Source organism: Heptranchias perlo, chromosome 7 (assembly GCF_035084215.1).
Source record: "Heptranchias perlo isolate sHepPer1 chromosome 7, sHepPer1.hap1, whole genome shotgun sequence".
NCBI lineage: Eukaryota > Metazoa > Chordata > Chondrichthyes > Hexanchiformes > Hexanchidae > Heptranchias > Heptranchias perlo.
This window is the reverse complement of record NC_090331.1, coordinates 4,684,161-4,703,268: the sequence shown is the minus strand read 5'-3', so window position 1 is coordinate 4,703,268 and position 19,108 is coordinate 4,684,161. Positions and strand designations below refer to the sequence as shown.

At 42.0% G+C, this 19,108-nt stretch overlaps 1 protein-coding gene across 1 annotated transcript in view; it reads left to right on the top strand.

Annotated features, from left to right (window-relative positions):
* LOC137323251 (vimentin-like) overlaps nucleotides 1–18,591 on the top strand; it is a 104,024-nt gene extending 85,433 nt beyond the window's left edge. Inside the window, exons 7-9 of the mRNA XM_067986743.1 lie at nucleotides 2,944–2,978; nucleotides 15,777–15,844; nucleotides 18,440–18,591. Coding sequence (XP_067842844.1) covers nucleotides 2,944–2,978; nucleotides 15,777–15,844; nucleotides 18,440–18,475 — 139 coding nt within the window. The 3' untranslated portion in view covers nucleotides 18,476–18,591. The remainder of the gene's footprint in view (nucleotides 1–2,943; nucleotides 2,979–15,776; nucleotides 15,845–18,439) is intronic.
* Nucleotides 18,592–19,108: the final 517 nt, after the last annotated feature.

Here is a 19,108-nt window from a genome sequence, read left to right as displayed (position 1 = left end):
AACACGGAAAAATGCAAAGTGATACATTTTGGTAGGAAGAACGAGGAGAGGCAATATAAACAAGAGGGCATAATTCTAAAAGGGGTACAGGAACAGAGATCTGGGGGTGTATGTACACAAATCATTGTCAGGGCAGGTTGAGAAAATGGTTAAAAAAGCATACGGGATCCTGGGCTTTTTAAATAGAGGCATTGAGTACAAAAGTAAGGAAGTTACGTTGAACCTTTATAAAACACTGGTTCGGCCACAACTGGAATATTGTGTCCAGTTCTGGGCACCACACTTTAGGAAAGATGTAAAGGCCTTAGAAAGGGTGCAGAAGAGATTTACTAGAATGATTCCAGGGATGAGGGACTTTAGTTACATGGATAGACTGGAGAAGCTGGGGTTGTTCTCCTTGGAATGGAGAAGGTTGTGAGGAGATTTGATAGAGGTGTTCAAAATCATGAAGGGTCTAGACAGAGTAGATAGAGAGAAACTGTTCCCATTGGCAGAAGAGTCAAGAACCAGAGGACACAGATGGCAAAAAAAACAAAGGTGACATGAGGAAAAACATTTTTACACAGCGAGTGGTTGTAATCTGGAATGCACTGCCTGAGGGGTGACGGAGGCAGATTCAATTATGGCTGTCAAAAGGGAACTGGATAAGTACTTGAAAGGAAAAAATTTGCAGGGCTAGGGGGAATGGTACTAGCTGGATTGCAGTTGCATAGAGCCGGCGCAGACTCGATGGGCCGAATGGCCTCCTTCCGTGCTGCAACCTTGCTATGTTTCTATGATTTCCAAATAAGGCAGCAATGAAGGTGCTATCAGAACTTGGATTTTATTCTGCTGTATTTCCTCGCTGAATTGGTAGGAGTGGTCTTAGCCCTTCTGCACACTTTGCAGATATTTTTGAAGTAAGTGGAAGTTTGCTGCAAAAATGATTTTGATGCTGTGTCCCCTTTAAGCTGCTGCAGTCCTTTAAATCCAGCAGCATCCCCCAAATGGTGAGCTCCCAATCAAGTGTTACTGCCTGGAGCTTGCCTGCACACAAGCTAAGCTGGTCCTGGGAAATTTGGCAGGGTCATCCCACTTCTATTCGGCAGGTAGCAATTCTTCTCTGCTATTATGCTGCTCAGGTTTTGAGTGGAAAATCCTGCCCTGAGTTTCGTCTGTACACCCAAAATGATTTTGATGATGCCTGCCCCTTTAATTTGGTGTAGGCCTTTAAATCCTGAAACATTTTAAATCCTGCAACGTGGTTTCCCACCCATTCATAGAATCTGGACCTAGGTTTCTCTGAACTGTCCCAATAATTAGAGAAGAACACTCTCTATTGAACCAGTATAATTTCTGCATTTCTCACATTAGCAATTCTTGAGCCCTCTTGTGTGATATTGCTCACTTGTTTAGATTTATGGTACTCCTGTACTGTAAACTCTCATCTAATTGAAAGTGAGTTGTGCCTGCCCCAATTCATTACACGAAAGGCTCTTATAGCAGGTAGAGAGAGATTTACATTCAATCATTCTGAGCCGTGTTCAAACCCAGGCCTCTAAAGCTCAGTGTTCCAATCAACCTACGAGATAGTTCCCTCTCTTTGCTATATAACTGCTTGTTACGACTTTAGGTCTGCCTTGGATACCTTCTTGGGTTCAGTAGCGCCAGTCACTCATGTAAGTGGTCTAAGTGTCTTACTTTTATGTGTTGACCGACACTGCCTTATATCTACTTGTACGGTATTGGGACCGGGGGGTGTAAACAGTGGAAATCCCCCCGCCCCCCCCCCCCCAACTCCCCTTGTGACCTGAACTGGATATCCTTGTCTTTTGCATGTGTATTTCTTACCTAGATAATACTAGATGAAGTGAGACTGGGCTCAAATTGTTAAGCTTCTTTATTACATAGTACAGTGATAATTATAATCAGATTCATATAGTTCAATTGATACAACTTATTGCCACATTGTGACAGGAAACTAAGACACATGATACACTACCCCACTTCAGTGGGTAATCCTGATTGATTGATTTAAACAGACTAACTCCTCCGAATTTTGCCTTTTTGAACCTGCCTTTTCTGGAGCCATTCTGCTTCAGCAAAACTTCTATTAGAATGCTTTCTAGGTGTCTCACTTTCTGCTTTATTCCGGTTAAACCTTCCAACACAATATGTGTGAGTCAAGCCACTGAATTGCTTATTATTTACAGTCTGTAAAGAAATGACATCAAGGCTAGCATCATAACTACTTACTGTCTTAGACCCTCTTATTTTTACTTGCAGTAATATACTTTACTTTTAAAACACATTTAAAGTAACCATTTTTTTTCAAATCCTGTGTGTGGAAAAATAGTCAAAAGATCCCAAACTGTGACACTGCTCAACTAACTCCTTGAAGTTCACATGCAGATGATGGTTACAGTCAATAAGAAACTCCCAATAGCCAACATTATAAAGTATTATTGGGATAATTTTTCCATTGAGTGTAATGCTTGATTAAAAATAGCACAGATAGAAATGTGGTACAAGTGTATTCACCAGCCAGAAAATATGCCCCAATTATGTTTGTGCATGTTTTTATAAAAAAATGACACTTTTTTTAACATTGCTATTACTTATTGAGCAATATTTGTAACAGTTATTGTCCTAAGTTTTTAAAAAAGATGGAAATAAATTGCAGTTCTGGTGCTTTTACCGACCCATCTGCTATGCTCCCTCCTATGGTTAAGAAATGAAGATAGTCAGGTAGAGGCTGACCTACATAAGGAAAGGGTTCAGTTGGAAAAGTCTTTTAAAGGTAAAACTGCCCTTGTGGTTACTTGAAGAATTGCCAGAGTTACCCATGAAGGAAGATAACAGTTTGAAGAATGAGGAAAAACTAAACTTAGAAGTCAGTAACCTGACATTTTACAAAATTTTTTTTTTAAATTGTAAAATTGACTGTATTTTCTTGCTTTTTAGGGACTATTCCACTCAACCATCTATAACTGATAAAGGTGCGTATACTTTAAATCAGTTTGATATTAAACTAACGTTGTGAATAATGTTAACTTTTCATTCTTTCTTTGTCGTACACGTTCACCGCACATCTCTGGAGTTAGCCCGGATGCCAGTTAAGTTGTGGAGAGGAAAACTTGCAAGGGATGATGTCCTATCGAGACAGTTTGATTGTGCTGACATCTAGGATAAGGGGTTTTTCCCACGTGACCACTTCCCTGCTGTGTTGCGTATAAACCCAAGTATAAGTTTAGCTTTTACCCGCTGCGGTAAAAGGCTTTTAGTCCTTTTTGCTCAGATTCTTCCAATTCAAACTCATTTCTTTCATGTTAGACATGTCTGGAAAGTCTATGACATTTGCTCCTCTTAACTTTCCTTTCTTCTTCCTTCTATGCACCGTCCTACATTCTCTTGCTCCTCACTATCTTGAAATCAAAACTGAATGCACTTTTTCCAGATCTAACTTATTCTCAGGACTTCAGAACTGTGGGACTGCTTACCACCTTCAGTCTTCCCTTGAAATGTTACTTCATTTACCTTGTTTTCATCATCTATTGCCTTACTCCGTATCGCCTTCCAGAATTTTATGCTTTGTGATAAACAAGGCCCTCGCCATCCACAACCTCGACATAATGAAGCAATCGCTGTCCTGGCCCTGAAAGAAACCTGCCTCAAAAGTGACGTATTTCCCTTTACTGAAGCCAACCCGTGGATAATGATTTCACATAAGGCAGTGGCATCATTGTCATCACCAAGTTCCATCTTGCGCTCTCACCCTATTTCTCTGGCACCATTTCCTCCTTCAAAGTTCTCTAGATTCAGGAACTGTCCCTCGAGATTGGAAAATTGCACATGTCACTTTGCTTTTTAAGAAAGGAGAGAGAGGGAAACCGGGGAATTATAGACCAGTTAGCCTAACATCTGTTGTGGGGAAAATGCTGGAGTCTATAATTAAGGATAGGGTGACTGAACATCTCGAGAATTTTCAGTTAATCAGAGAGAGCCAGCATGGATTTGTGAAAGGTAGGTCGTGCCTGACAAACCTGAATGAATTTTTTGAAGAGGTGACTAAAGTAGTGGACAGGGGAATGTCAATGGATGTTACTTACATGGACTTCCAGAAGGCATTTAATAAGGTCCCACATAAGAGACTGTTAGCTAAGATAGAAGCCCATGGAATCGAGGGAAAAGTACGGACTTGGTTAGGAAGTTGGCTGAGCGAAAGGCGACAGAGAGTGGGGATAATGGGTAGGTCCTCACATTGGCAGGATGTGACTAGTGGAGTCCCGCAGGGATCTGTCTTGGGGCCTCAATTATTCACAATATTTATTAACGACTTAGATGAAGGCATAGAAAGTCTCACATCTAAGTTTGCCAATGACACAAAGATTGGTGGCATTGTAAGCAGTGTAGATGAAAACATAAAATTACAAAGCGATATTGATAGATTAGGTGAATGGGCAAAACTGTGGCAAATGGAATTCAATGTAGACAAATGTGAGGTCATCCACTTTGGATCAAAAAAGGATAGAACAGGGTACTTTCTAAATGGTAAAAAGTTAAAAACAGTGGATGTCCAAAGGGACTTGGGGGTTCAGGTACATAGATCATTGAAGTGTCATGAACAGGTGTAGAAAATAATCAAGAAGGCATATGGAATGCTGGCCTTTATATCTCAAGGACTAGAGTACAAGGAGGCAGAAGTTATGCTGCAGCTATACAAAACCCTGGTTAGACCGCACCTGGAGTACTGTGAGTATTTCTGGGCACTGCACCTTCGGAAGGACATATTGGCCTTGGAGGGAGTGCAGCGTCGGTTTACTAGAATGATACCCGGACTTCAAGGGTTAAGCTACGAGGAGAGAATACACAAATTGGGGTTGTATTCTCTAGAGTTTCGAAGGTTAAGGGGTGATCTGATCGAGGTTTATAAGATATTAGGGGGAACAGATAGGGTGGATAGAGAGAAACTATTTCCATTGAATGGGGATTTTAGGAGTAGGGGGCACAGTCTAAAAATTAGAGCCAGACCTTTCAGGAGCGAGATTAGAAAACATTTCTACACACAAAGGGTTGTAGAAGTTTGGAACTCTCTTCCGCAAACGGCAATTGATACTTGCTCAATTGCTAAATTTAAATGTGAGATAGATAGCTTTTTGGCAACCAAAGGTATTAAGGGATATGGGCCAAAGGCAGGTATATGGAGTTAGATCACAGATCAGCCATGATCTTATCAAATGGTGAAGCAGGCATGAGGGGCTGAATGGCCTACTCCTGTTCCTATGTTCCTATAAGTATCTTACCATCTTCCATCCCTCCCACCTCTCTTTCAAAGGTTTCATCATTTACCAGGCTCCCAACTTTCCTCAGTGAGATCTTCTCCCTGAACCTTGGCACTGAGCGACTCCTCATAGAATCGTAGAATGGTTACAGTACGGAAGGAGGCAATTCGGCCCAGCTAGTCCGTGCCGGCTCTCTGCAAGAGCAATCCAGCTAGTCCCACCCCCCCACTCTATCCCTGTAGCCCTGCAAATTTTTTCCCTTCAAGTCCTTATCCAGTTCCCTTTTGAAAGCCATGATTGAATCTGCCTCCACCACCCCCTCAAGCAGTGCATTCCAGATCATAACCACTTGCTGTGTAAAAAAGTTTCTCCTCATGTCACCTTTGCTTCTTTTGCCAATCACCTTAAATCTGTGTCCTCTGGTTCTTGACCCTTCTGCCAATAGGAACAGTTTCTCTCTATCTACTCTGTCTGGACCCTTCATGATGTGGAGATGCCGGTGATGGACTGGGGTGGACAAATGTAAGGAGTCGTACAACACCAAATAAAGCTGTTGGACTATAATCTGGTGTTGTACGACTCCTTACATTGGACCCTTCATGATTTGGAATACCTCTATCAAGTCTTCTCTCAACCTTCTATGCTGTAAGGAGAACAGCCCCAACTTCTCCAGTCTATCCACGTAGCTGAAGTCCCTCATTCCTGGAATCATTCTATTAAATTTCTTCTGCACCCTCTCTAAGGCCGTCACATCCTTCCTAAAGTGCGGTGCCCAGAACTGAACACAATTCTCCAGTTGTGGCTGAACCAGTGTTTTATAAAGGTTCATCATAATCTCCTTGCTTTTGTACTCTATGCCTCTATTTATAAAGCCCAGGATCCAGTATGCTTTTTTAACCGCTTTCTCAACCTGCCCTGCCACCTTCAACGATTTGTGCTCATATACCCCCAGATCTCTCTGTTCCTGCACCCCTTTTAGAATTGTACCCTTTAGTTTATATTGCCTCTCCTCGTTCTTCCTACCAAAATGTATTACTTCACACTTTTCTGCGTTAAATTTCAACTGCCACATGTCCGCCTAGTCCATCAGCCTGTCTATGCCCTCTTGAAGTCTATCACTATCTTCCTCACAGTTCACTACCCTTCCAAGATTTAACATAACGTACAGGGTGGATAAAGGGGAACCAGTGGACGTAGTGTATTTAGATTGCTCAAGATAAAGAATCACTGGATTGGGGGTAATATTCTGGCATGGGTGGAGGATTGGTTATCCAACAGGAAGCAGAGAGTTGGGATAAATGGTTCATTCTCGGACTGGCAACCAGTAGCCAGTGGTGTTCCGCAGGGGTTGGTGCTGGGTCCCCAACTCTTCACAATCTATATTAACGATTTGGAGGAGGGGACCGAGTGTAACATATCAAAGTTTGCAGATGATACAAAGATGGGAGGGAAAGTAGAGAGTGAGGAGGACATAAAAAAACCTACAAGGGGATATAGACAGGCTGGGTGAGTGGTCAGAGATTTGGCAGATGCAATGCAATGCAATATTGGAAAATGTGAGGTTATGCACTTTGGCAGGAAAAATCAGAGAGCAAGTTATTATCTTAATGGCGAGAAACTGGAAAGTACTGCAGTACAAAGGGATCTGGGGGTCCTAGTGCAAGAAAATCAAAAAGTTAGTATGCAGGTGAAGCAGGTGATCAAGAAGGCCAATGGAATGTTGGCTTTTATTGCTAGGGGGATAGAATATAAAAAGAGGGAGGTATTGCTGCAGTTATATAAGGTATTGGTGAGACCGCACCTGGAATACTGCATACAGTTTTGGTGTCCATACTTAAGAAAAGACATACTTGCTCTCGAGGCAGTACAAAGAAGGTTCACTCGGTTAATCCCGGGGATGAGGGGGCGGACATATGAGGAGAGGTTGAGTAGATTGGGACTCTACTCATTGGAGTTCAGAAGAATGAAAGGCGATCTTATTGAAACATATAAGATTGTGAAGGGGCTTGATTGGGTGGATGCGGTAAGGATGTTCCCAAGGATGGGTGAAACTAGAACTAGGGGGCATAATCTTTCAAAACTGAGATGAGGAGAAACTTCTTCACTCAGAGGGTAGTGGGTCTGTGGAATTTACTGCCCCAGGAAGCTGTGGAAGCTACATCATTAAATAAATTTAAAACAGAAATAGACAGTTTCCTAGAAGTAAAGGGAATTAGGGGTTACGGGGAGCGGGCAGGAAATTGGACATGAATTTAGATTTGAGGTTAGGATCAGATCAGCCATGATCTTATTGAATGGCGGAGCAGGCTCGAGGGGCCGAATAGCCTACTCCTGCTCCTATTTCTTATGTGTCATCTGCAAATTTTGAAATTGTGCCCTGTACACCCAAGTCCAAGTCATTAATATATATCAAGAAAAGCAATGGTCCTAGTACCGACCCCCGGGGAACACCACTGTACATCTCCCTCCAGTCCGAAAGACAATCGTTCACCATTACTCTCTGTTTCTTGTTACTTAGCCAATTTTGTATCCATGCTGCCACTGCTCCTTTTATTCCATATGGGCTTCAACTTTGATGACAAGCCTATTATGCGGCACTTTACCAAATGCCTTTTGGAAGTCCATATACACCACATCAACTGCATTTCCCTCATCGACCCTCTCTGTTACCTCATCAAAAAACTCAATCAAGTTAGTTAAACATGATTTGCCTTTAACAAATCCGTGCTGGGCTTTCCTTAATTAATCCACACTTTTCCAAGTGACTTAATTTTGTCCTGGATTATCGTTTCTAAAAGTTTCCCCACTACCAAGGTTAAACTGTCTGGCCTGTAGTTGCTGGGTTTATCCTTACACCGTTTTTTGAACAAGGGTGTAACATTTGCAATTCTCCAGTCCTCTGGCACCACCCCCGTATCTAAGGATGATTCAAAGATTATGGTCAGTACCTCCGCAATTTCCACCCTTACTTCCCTCAGCAACCTAGGATGCATCACATTGGAACCGGGTGACTTACCTACTTTAAGTACAGCTAGCCGTTCTAGTACCTCTTTATCAATTTTTAGCCCATCCAGTATCTCAACTACCTCCTCTTTTAATGTGATTTTGGCAGCATCTTCTTCCTTGGTAAAGAAATATGCAAAGTACTCATTTAGTACCTCAGCTATGCCCTCTGCCTCCAAGCGTAGACCGCCATTTTGGTCCCTAATTGGTCCCACCCCTCCTCATACTACCCATTTACTGTTTACATGCCTATAGAAGACTTTTGGATTCCCTTTTATGTTAGCCATCAGTCTATTCTCATACTCTCTCTTTGACCCTCTTCTTTCTTTTTTCGCTTCCCCTCCGAACTTTCTATATTCAGCCTGGTTCTCACTTGTATTATCAATCTGACATCTGTCATACCCCACTTTTTTCTGCTTCATCTTACTCTCTATCTCTTTTGTCATCCAGGGAGCTCTGGCTTTAGTTGCCCTACTTTTCTCATTCATGGGAATGTACCTAGATTGTACCCGAACCATCTCCTCTTTAAAGGCCGCCCATTGTTCAATTACAGTTTTACCTGCCAATCTTTGATTACAATTTACCCGGGCCAGATCCATTCTCATCCCACCAAAATTGGCCATCCTTCAATTGAATATTTTTACTTTAGAGTGATCCTTGCCCTTTTCCATAGCTAATCTAAACCTTATGATACTATGATCACTGTTCCCTAAATGTTCTCCCACTGGCACTTGCTCCACTTAGCCCACCTCATTCCCCAGAACCAAATCCAGCAATGCCTCCTTCCTCGTTGGGCCGGAAACGTACTGGTCAAGAAAGTTCTCCTGAACACACTTCAAAAATTCCTCCCCCTCTTTGCCCTTTACACTATTACTATCCGAATCTATATTAGGATAGTTGAAGTCCCCCATTATCACTACACTATACTCTCTGAAATTTCCCTGCAAATTTGCTCCTCTATATCCTTCCCACTAGTTGGTGGCCTTTAGAATACACCCAGTAGTGTAATGGCACCTCTATTATTTCTTAACTCTAACCAAATAGATTCTGTCCTTGACCCATCCAGGACATCCTCTCTCTCCAGCACTGCAATATTCACCTTAATCAATACTGTCAACCCCCTCCTTTCTTTCTTTCCCTATCTTTCCTGAACACCTTGTATCCAGGAATATTTAGTACCCAATCCTGCCCTATTTTGAGCCAGGTCTCTATTATCGCCACAACATCATATTCCCATGTGGCTAATTGTGCCTGAACTCACCAACCTTATTTACTATGCTTCGTGCATTTACACACATGCACTGTAAACCTATCTTAACCTTCTTGTATTCGCTCTTAATCTGATCCCACCTAATACCGTACTATTTCATACTTTAGTGCTATCTGTCTCTCCCAATCCTTTGTGCACCTTGTTTCTCCTTTCCACTGCTACATCCTGGTGCCCATCCCCCTGCCAAATTAGTTTAAACCCTCCCCCACAGCACTAACGAACCTCCCTGCAAGGACATTGGTCCCAGCTCTGTTGAGGTGCAACCCGTCCGGCCTGAACAGGTCCCACTTCCCCGAGAACTGGTCCCAATGCCCCAAGAATCTAATGCCCTCCCTCCTGCACCATCTTTCCAGCCATGCATTCATCTGCTCTATCCTCCTGTTTCTATACTCAATTGCGCATGGCACCAGAAGTAATACGGAGATTGCTACCTTTGAGGACCTGCTTATTAATCTCTTTCCTAACTCCCTAAAATCTTCCTGCAGGACCTCATCCCTCCATCTACCTATGTTGTTGGTACCGATATGGACCACGATCTCCCCCTCCAGAATGTTCTGCAGCCGCTCAGTGACATCGTTGGCTCTGGCGCCAGGGAGGCAACATATCATCGTGGACTCATGTCTGTGGCTACAGAAACGCCTGTCTGTTCCCCTAACTATTGAATCCCCTACCGCTATTGCTCTCCTGACCTTTCGCCTCCCCTCCTGTACAGATGATCACCCATGGTGCTGTGAACTTGGCTCTGGCTGCACTCCCCAGAGGAACCCTCCCCCTCACCAGAATTCAGAACTTCTTATCCTTTGTAATTACAACCCTTTAGAAATTATAATGGGGAATAAGGAAATGGCAGATACGTTAAACAAATATTTTGTATCTGTCTTCACAGTAGAAGACGCAAAAAGCATACCAGAAATAGTGGGGAATCAAGGGGCAAATGAGAGTGAGGAACTTAAAGTAATTATTATCAGTAGAGAAAAAGTACTTGAGAAACTAATGGGACTAAAAGCCTATAAATCTCTGGACCTGATGGCTTATATCCAAGGGTTCTAAAAGAGTTGGCTGCAGAGATAGTGGATACATTGGTTATGATTTTCCAAAATTCACTAGATTCTAGAACGGTTCCAGCAGATTGGAAGTTAGCAAACATAACGCCGCTATTCAAGAAAGGAGGGAGAGAGAAAACGGAACTACAGGCCAGTTAGCCTGACATCAGTTGTCGGGAAAATGCTGGAATCCATTATTAAGGAAGTGGTAACAGGGCACTTCGAACATGATAATATGATTAGGCAGAGTCAACATGATTTTATGAAAGGGAAATTATGTTTGACAAATTTATTAGAGTTTTTTTGAGGATGTAACTAGCAGGGTAGATTAAGGGGAACCAGTGGATCTAGTATATTTGGATTTTCAAAAGGCATTCGATAAGGTACCACATAAAAGGTTGTTACGCAAGATAAGAGCTCATGGGGCTGGGGGTAACATATTAGCAATGGATTGAGGATTGGTTAACGGACAGAAAACAGAGAGTAGGGATAAATGGGTCATTTTCAAGTTGGCAGGCTGTAACTAGTGGGGTGCCGCAAGGATCAGTGCTTGGCTCTCAGCTATTTACAATCTATATTAATGACTTAGATGAAGGGACCGAGTGTAATGCATCCAAGTTTGTTGACGATACAAAGCTAGGTGGGAAAGTAAGCTGTGAGGAGGACACAAATAGGATATAGACAGGTTAAGTGAGTGGGCAAGAAGGTGGCAGATGGAGTAATGTTTGTGAATATAATGTTATGATGAGTATAAGGTTATTCTCTTTGGTAGGAAGAATGGAGAAACAGAATATTTTTTAAATGGTGAGAAACTATTAAATGTTAATGTCCAGAGAGACTTGGGTGTCCTGGTACAAGAAACACAGAAAGTTAGTATGCAGGTACAGCAAGCAATTAGGAAGGCAAATGGCATGTTGGCCCTTATTGCAAAGGGGTTGGAGTACAAGAGTAAGGAAGTCGTAATACAATTGTACAGGGCTTTGGTGAGAACTCACCTTGAGTACTGCATACAGTTTTGGTCTCCTTATCTAAGGAAGGATATACTTGCCTTAGAGACAGTGCAACAAAGGTTCACCAGATTAATTTCTGGGATGAGAGGGTTGTCCTATGAGGAGAGGTTGAGTAGAATGGGCCTATACTCTCGAGTTTAGAAGAAGGAGAGGTGATCTAATTGAAACATATAAGATTATGAGGGGGCTTGACAGGGTAGATGCTGAGAGGTTGTTACCCCTGGCTGGAGAGTCTAGAACTAGAGGGCATAGTCGCAGGATAAGGGGTTGGCAATTTAAGACTGAGATGAGGAGGAATTTCTTCACTCAGAGGGTTGTGAACCTTTGGAATTCTCTATCCCAGAGGGTTGTGGATGCTGAATTGATGAGTATATTCAAGGCTGAGATAGATAGATTTTTGGACTTTAGGGGAATCAAGGGATATGGGGATTGGGCAGGAAAGTGGAGCTGAGGTCGAATATGAGCCTCGATCTTACTGAATGGCGGAGCAGGCTCGAGGAGCTATGTGGCCTACTCCTGCTTCTATTACTTATGTTCTTATATACATCCAAGTTACTTGCTCCTCTTCTGTGACCTCACTGCCTCCTGTTTGCACTTACGCTCAACCTTCACTTAAACTTCCCACCCACATCCTTTGCAACCCATTTGACCTCGCCATTGCAAATGGCCTTGCCACCTCCAAGGTCTCAAGCAGTAAGGCTATTTCTAAGCTCTTCTTTGTCTCCATTACTATCCACATTTCCTTGCATCCTTCCAACCCCATCACCTTGGTCTTCTACCCTTGGAAAAAATCTTTCCCCAGCTCAAGTTAAAACTACCTCTCCTCTGGCCTTCCAGTCAATATGATATCACTGCTGCTGTTGACCTGCTGAACAACTCTCCCTTTAATTCCTTCACTCCCACCAAATTACTCACAGTCTCCTGTCCTGCTAGTTCCTCTGGTTAGCTTCCATCTTTGTTCCTGAAAGACTGATGGCCACAGACTTGGCATCCAGTGCCACACCTGGTTTATTCATGTCAAGCATTACCGTACCTCCCTCTACTCAAATCATCTCACTATTGGAACATAAGAAATAGGAGCAGGAGTAGGCCATACAGCCCCTTGAGCCTATTCCGTCATTCAGTAAGATCATGGCTGATCTTCGACCTCAACTCCACTTTCCCGCCCGATCCCCATATCCCTTGATTCTCCTAGAGTCCAAAAATCTATCTATCTCAGCCTTGAATATACTCAACGACTGAGCATCCACAGCCCTCCAGGGTAGAGAATTCCAAAGATTCACAACCCTCTGGGTGAGGAAATTCCTCCTCATCTCAGTCTTAAATGGCTTACCCCTTAACCTGAGGCTATGCCCCCTAGTTTTAGACTCTCCAGCCAGAAGAAACAACCTCTCAGCATCTACCCTGTCAAGCCCCCTCTTAATCTTATATGTTTCAATGAGATCACCTCTCACTCTTCTAAACTCCAGAGAGTATAGGCCCATTCCACTCAATCTCTCCTCATAGGACAACCCTCTAATCCCAGGAATCAAGCTAGTAAACCTTTGTTGCACTGCCTCTAAGGCAAGTATATCCTTACTTAAATAAGGAGACCAAAACTGTATGCAGTACTCCAGGTGTGGTCTCAACAAAGCCCTGTACAATTGTACCAAGACGTCCTTACTCTTGTACTCCAACCCCCTTGCAATAAAGGCCAACATGCCATTCGCCTTCCTAATTGCTTGCTATACCTGCATACTAACTTTCTATGTTTCTTGTACGAGGACACCCAAATCTCTGGACACAAACATTTAATAGTTTCTCACCTTCTAAAAAAGATTCTGTTTTTCTATTCTTCCTACCAAAATCAGTTACCTCACATTTCCCCACATTATACTCCATCTGGCAGCATCTTGCCCACTCACTTAACCAGTCTGTATCCCTTTGCAGACTCTTTGTGTCGTCCTCACAGCTTACTTTCCCACCTAGCTTTGTATCATCAGCAAACTTGGATACATTACATTCGGTCCCTTCATCTAAGTCATTAATATAGTTTGTAAATAGCTGAGGCCCAAGCACCGATTCTTGCGGCACCCCACTAGTTACAGTCTGCCAACCTGAAAATGACCCGTTTATCCCTACTCTCTGTTTTCTGTCCGTTAACCAATCCTCAATCCATGCTAATATATTATCCCCAATCCAATGAGCTCTTATCGTGTGTAACAACCTTTCATGTGGCACCTTAACGAATGCCTTTTAAAAAATCAAATATACTATATCCACTGGTTCCCCTTTATCTACCCTGCTAGTTACATCCTCAAAAAAAATTCTAATAGATTTGTCAAACATGATTTCCCTTTCATAAAACCATGTTGACTCTGCCTAATCATATTATGATTTTCTAAGTGCCCTATTGCCACTTCCTTAATAATGGATTCCAGCATTTTCCCGATGACTGATATCAGGCTAACTGGCCTGTAGTTCCCTGTTTTCTCTCTCCCTACTTTCTTGAATAGTGGGGTTACATTTGCTACCTTCCAATCCACGGGAACCGTTCTGGAATCTAGGGAATTTTGGAAGATCACAACCAAGGATTGATTATTGGAGGATAATGATAACCCACAGCTCTGTTTCTTTATAACAATCAGCTTCCTCAAACCCACTTATCATAGAATCTTACAGCACAGAAGGAGGCCAGTTGGCCCAGCATGACTTTGCTGGCTCTTTGAAAAAGCTATCCAATTAGTCCCGCCCTGCAAAACCATGTAGGAAGCATAGCCTGCATGTGTTCCAAGCAAAGTTAGCAGAGAAGAAATGTGGCCAGGCTGGAGACATCCAAACCAGGAGTTTCCACATCGCAGGCCTGGCAGGATATTAGTGGGCTGGTACCCCAAGAGAAAGCAGATATACTGGTCTGCCAATCAGTGTAAGTGGAGTCCATCTTGGGGGCAGAAGTTTCATTTTTTTCCCAGCCCCATTATAAAGTCTCTCCATTAGGCCGGTGGTATAGGCACCTGTTAGAGATTATTACAATTAGGGAACCTCTTCCTTGCCCTGGAAAATTTGATCCTAGCTAAGACCATTTCAGCATTAATTTCCATAGAATCAATTTTAGGGGCACACCTATCTGGCACAACTGTCACCTTAGCAACATCTTCAATTGTGAAACAAACGCAAAATATCTATTTAACTACTCAGCCATATCTTGGTCTTCAATTTGGCCTGCCTTGCTGAATCTCTCAAAGAATTTATGTGGTCTTCAATTACTTTCTGACTTCTGACATAAATGAAAAACACTTCACTATCATTGTTGCACCAATCCACAATTCTTTTTAGTGCTGCTTTGACGTTTCTTAATAGTATCTTATACTTGTCCCTATTCTTTTAACAGTTATCATTATATTTGGTATACTATTTCTTTTTGAGGTTAATTTGCCTATGAACCTCTCTATTTAGCCAGTTAGGTTCCACTTGACCCTGTATCTTCCTCTTTATCCATGGAACTTACATAATTTCCCTGTTCATGAGTACAGATTATTCTTGCCTAGCACCACCTCCCAATCTACCGAGCTCATTCTTGTAAATTGAGCCTTTCCGAAGTCTGGAACCAACATTAATTTATCTGCAGTAGTAATTTGTCTAACCGGCTAAAATCTGATGTACAGTGCTCACTGTTGGTCAGGTGCTCCAGATTGGATATCGTCCCAGAAGCATTGCTAAGGACTAAATCTCATCAACTATTTTCCTAGTATTTCCCCCAACAGCATCAATAAATATTTCTTTTTTGCCTCCTTTGAAACTTGGTTGCCTTCCCATCAGACCACTTAATGGTTGGGTAATTAAAAAGCCCCATAATACAAATGCTACCATGTTCTCTTGCCCTTTTAATTTGCTTACAAAATTATTCATCTTGTCAAGCCTGTAGCAGGTGCCAGTAATAATTTCAGCATGAATCTTCAGTGCATGTGGGTGAATAGTAGAAAATCAGTTATTGTCTTATACACTCCAGCCCTTGCTGTGCCAGTAGAGACACTGAATGATCATAGACATAGTACCACATCTGCTCTACCAGGTGGGTACTTTTTAAATCCAAAAGCCACAGGGCAAATGTTGCTGTCTGAATTCTAAATCCAGATACCAGAGAAGCATTTCTAAAACCAAAAGTAAGTTTTATATAAGTCTAATACAATGAATAATTCTTATCTTTTAGAACCTGACACTAGAGACAATAATGAGACATGTATACTTTCTTCATCTGATGAGGACAAGGAATCTGAGGTGAGAGATTAAAATTATATAAAATTAATTAATTATACTAGATTGGTCAGTACCTTTTGTACTACTTTGGAGTAGAATTTCTGTATTTAACAATAGTAGCAAAAAGACATTAGTAAGTTACAGTGGTGGCTTAGCCTTGGCATTGCTATAAAGTAGGGTCCAAACCCTGGTTTGAGAAGGTGTTTCTACTTTTTGGTATTCATATTATGAACTTCACTGGTGTAACTGGAAAGATTGGGTGGTGAGGGTGTGGAACTCACTGCCTGAAAGGGTGGTAGAGGCAGAAACCCTCATCACATTCAAAAAGTACTTGGATAAGCACTTGAAGTGCCATAACCTACAAGGCTACAGACCAAGAGCTGGAAAGTGGGATTAGGCTGGATAGCTCTTTTTAGGCCGGCACAGACACGATGGGCCGAATTTCTATGATAAGAATACCATACATTTGTCCAAAAAATTTAGATATTTCAGATGCTCTCAAACTAATGCTAATCATAGCTTTTTAAATCTTAATGATATTCAAATTGTTCAGGAATTCTGAACTGAACTGTGTTCAGTTTTGGTCACCAAACCTCAAGAAAGATATATTGGCCTTGGAGGGGGTACAGTACAGATTCACCAGAATGATACCAGGGCTAAAAGGCGATAGGTTGCATAACCTTGGCTTGTATTCCCTTGGGTTTAAAAGGTTGAGGGGTGATCTAATCGAGGTGTTTAAACTGATAAAGGGATTCGATAGGGTAGATTCAGAGAAACTATTTCCTCTGGTGGAGGTATCCAGAACAAAGGGACATAATCTTAAAATTAGAGCTAGGCCATTTAGGAATGAAATCAGGAAGCACGTTTTCACATAAAGGGTAGTGGAAATCTGGAACTAATTCTCCCCAAAGGCTGTGGATGCTGGGGCACAATTGAAATCTTCAAGACAGATTGATAGATTTTTGTTAAGTAAGGGTATCAAGGAATATGAACAAAGGCGGTTAAATGGAGTTGAGATACAGATCAGCCATGATGTAAATGAATGGCTGAACAGGCTCGGGGGCTGAATGGCCTCCTCCTGTTCCTGTGTTTCTAATTCAATAGCAGATGCTTAAGTCAAAATTTAAAAAGATGTTCGACATGGAAATAACTTACAAAAAGCCAACCAGAGATGGAGTCACTTAAATAACACAGAAGAGTGCCCATTCCTGTAACATCGCAGTAGAACAACCAAACCCACCGAGCCAGCATTATCTAGAAGTGGCACCCTGCTGCTTCAAGAGGGAGAGCAAGTGGCTACTTAAGCCAAAATGGAAAAGCAGCAAAAGTTAAGAATTGATGCTGTCCCATGCTGACATCATTTGCCTTTTTAACTTTGGGGCCTTCTCTAGGCTCATAACTGAACCTATGCCTAGGTTTTGCTGGGCCAATCAGAGGCATATCAGGCAGGATTCCCAGGACAAGCCATGAACCCACCTCTCAAACATGCCACCAAACTGCTGCAAGGATATATGGGGGGGGGGGTTGTGGTGGAGGGGAAAGCGAGCAGAAGAGGCACCTGTCCTCCTTGCCCTGGATCGCAATTTGCTGTGAAGATTAGAAGGGGCAGAAACCCTTCCTGGTTTTCCGACTTTCCCCTATGCCCCCAATTGAAAGTATGCTGGGATTGCACAATTTCAGCCCTTGATTTTGGCTTTCTCACAAAGTTCTTGAGGTTCATTTTGAAATTAAGAGTTACCAATAAAAGGTTTTTCCCCTTGAACTTTCAGCTGTTTAACAAAGTCTGACACTTTACATTTCTAAACTTGTGTCAGCCTTCAGTCATTGCTAGCACTCTCACCTCTGAGTTAGAAGAATGTGGGTTTAAGTCTCATTCCAGAGACTTGAACATATTTCCTAGACTGACACCGCAGTGAAATACCGAGGGAGTGATGAACTGTCAGAGGTGCTGTCTTTTGGACAAGATGTTAAACTGGGCCCTGTCTGTGTTCTCAGGTGAACATAGAGTTGGAGAAAATTGTAGAGGTACATTGAAATGAGGTTATGGAGGGATTTGTAATGAGATTTTAAACCAATTTCTGATGGAATGGAAGCCAAGAGAAGTCAGCGAGTATGGGTGTTAGGACTGCAGGGCCTAATATAGATATGATAAGCAACAGGGTTCTGGATCAGTTGGAATGTGTGTAAAATAGAGCTCGGGAGGCTGGCAAGGAGAGCATTGGACAATCCAAGTGATGTAAGCTGACAATGGCCTGGATCAGCTAGAGATGTAGGTGGACAAAGTTATGAAACATTTGGTGATGGACTATCTTTGGTTTGAAGCTCAGCTCGTATGAACAGGATACAGAAGTTGTACAAATATTTATTTGGAGAAAATTAATTTTAAAAAATACCACTATAGTTGAGAATTGTATCTTTTTATTACTGTGTCATTGGTAAACCACAGAATTGCTAAGAATCCATTAAACACTATTTAAGATTTATTTGAGCAAAGAAATCATGGGGGTGCCCACCCTCAGTTTCCCGATATGGGCGAGGCTCCTTGGTGGGAGAATGCTTTCAGAAAATTTATCACAATTATTTGTAATTTCTTCATTCTAACTCTGTTTTCTGCAGGAAAATGAAGATTTGTGCGCTCTTGATCAAGACTAACAGTAGACTGTAGAAAATGAAATGGCAAGCAGATCTAAGTGCCTTCCACACATTCTCAGTTACATTCTATGAGAAGTGCTCTAACCTTAAATACATTACTAGAAAATCCACATGTTGCACTGTTAGATTATTTGAATAAATATGAGTTAATGGCCACCAAATCTGATATCAGGCACACTAATTTCATGTGCTGATTGTCTGGGAAATTCATTTTAATTTAATGGTAAGGGCTTTCAAGCTTCACTATTTGTGTTTACTAGAAATGTACTCATAATTTTTAATACAGTTTCTTATGTTGTATATTTATAGTATGGAAGAACTCATGATGTGATGCACACATTATTAAAAATTATAGCTCTAAAATTTCTAGCCCTGGTGGTACAAAAGCAGCATAACCTCAGCAGGCAGGACCCAGGTATCCCAGGTCCCTTTACCCGCCCGTACAACTTTCCACTACCAGTGAGGCGGATGCATAATTCGGGCATATTTCCTATCATTTGTGCCCTAGCAACACTGGACATGAGGGTGCCTGTGTGACCCTCACGTCCAACATTACTACGGGTCTTAAGAAAGGAGGATTAAATTTTAAATGTCCACTTCCCCAACACAGATTGCAGCAGGGAATCCTCCAAA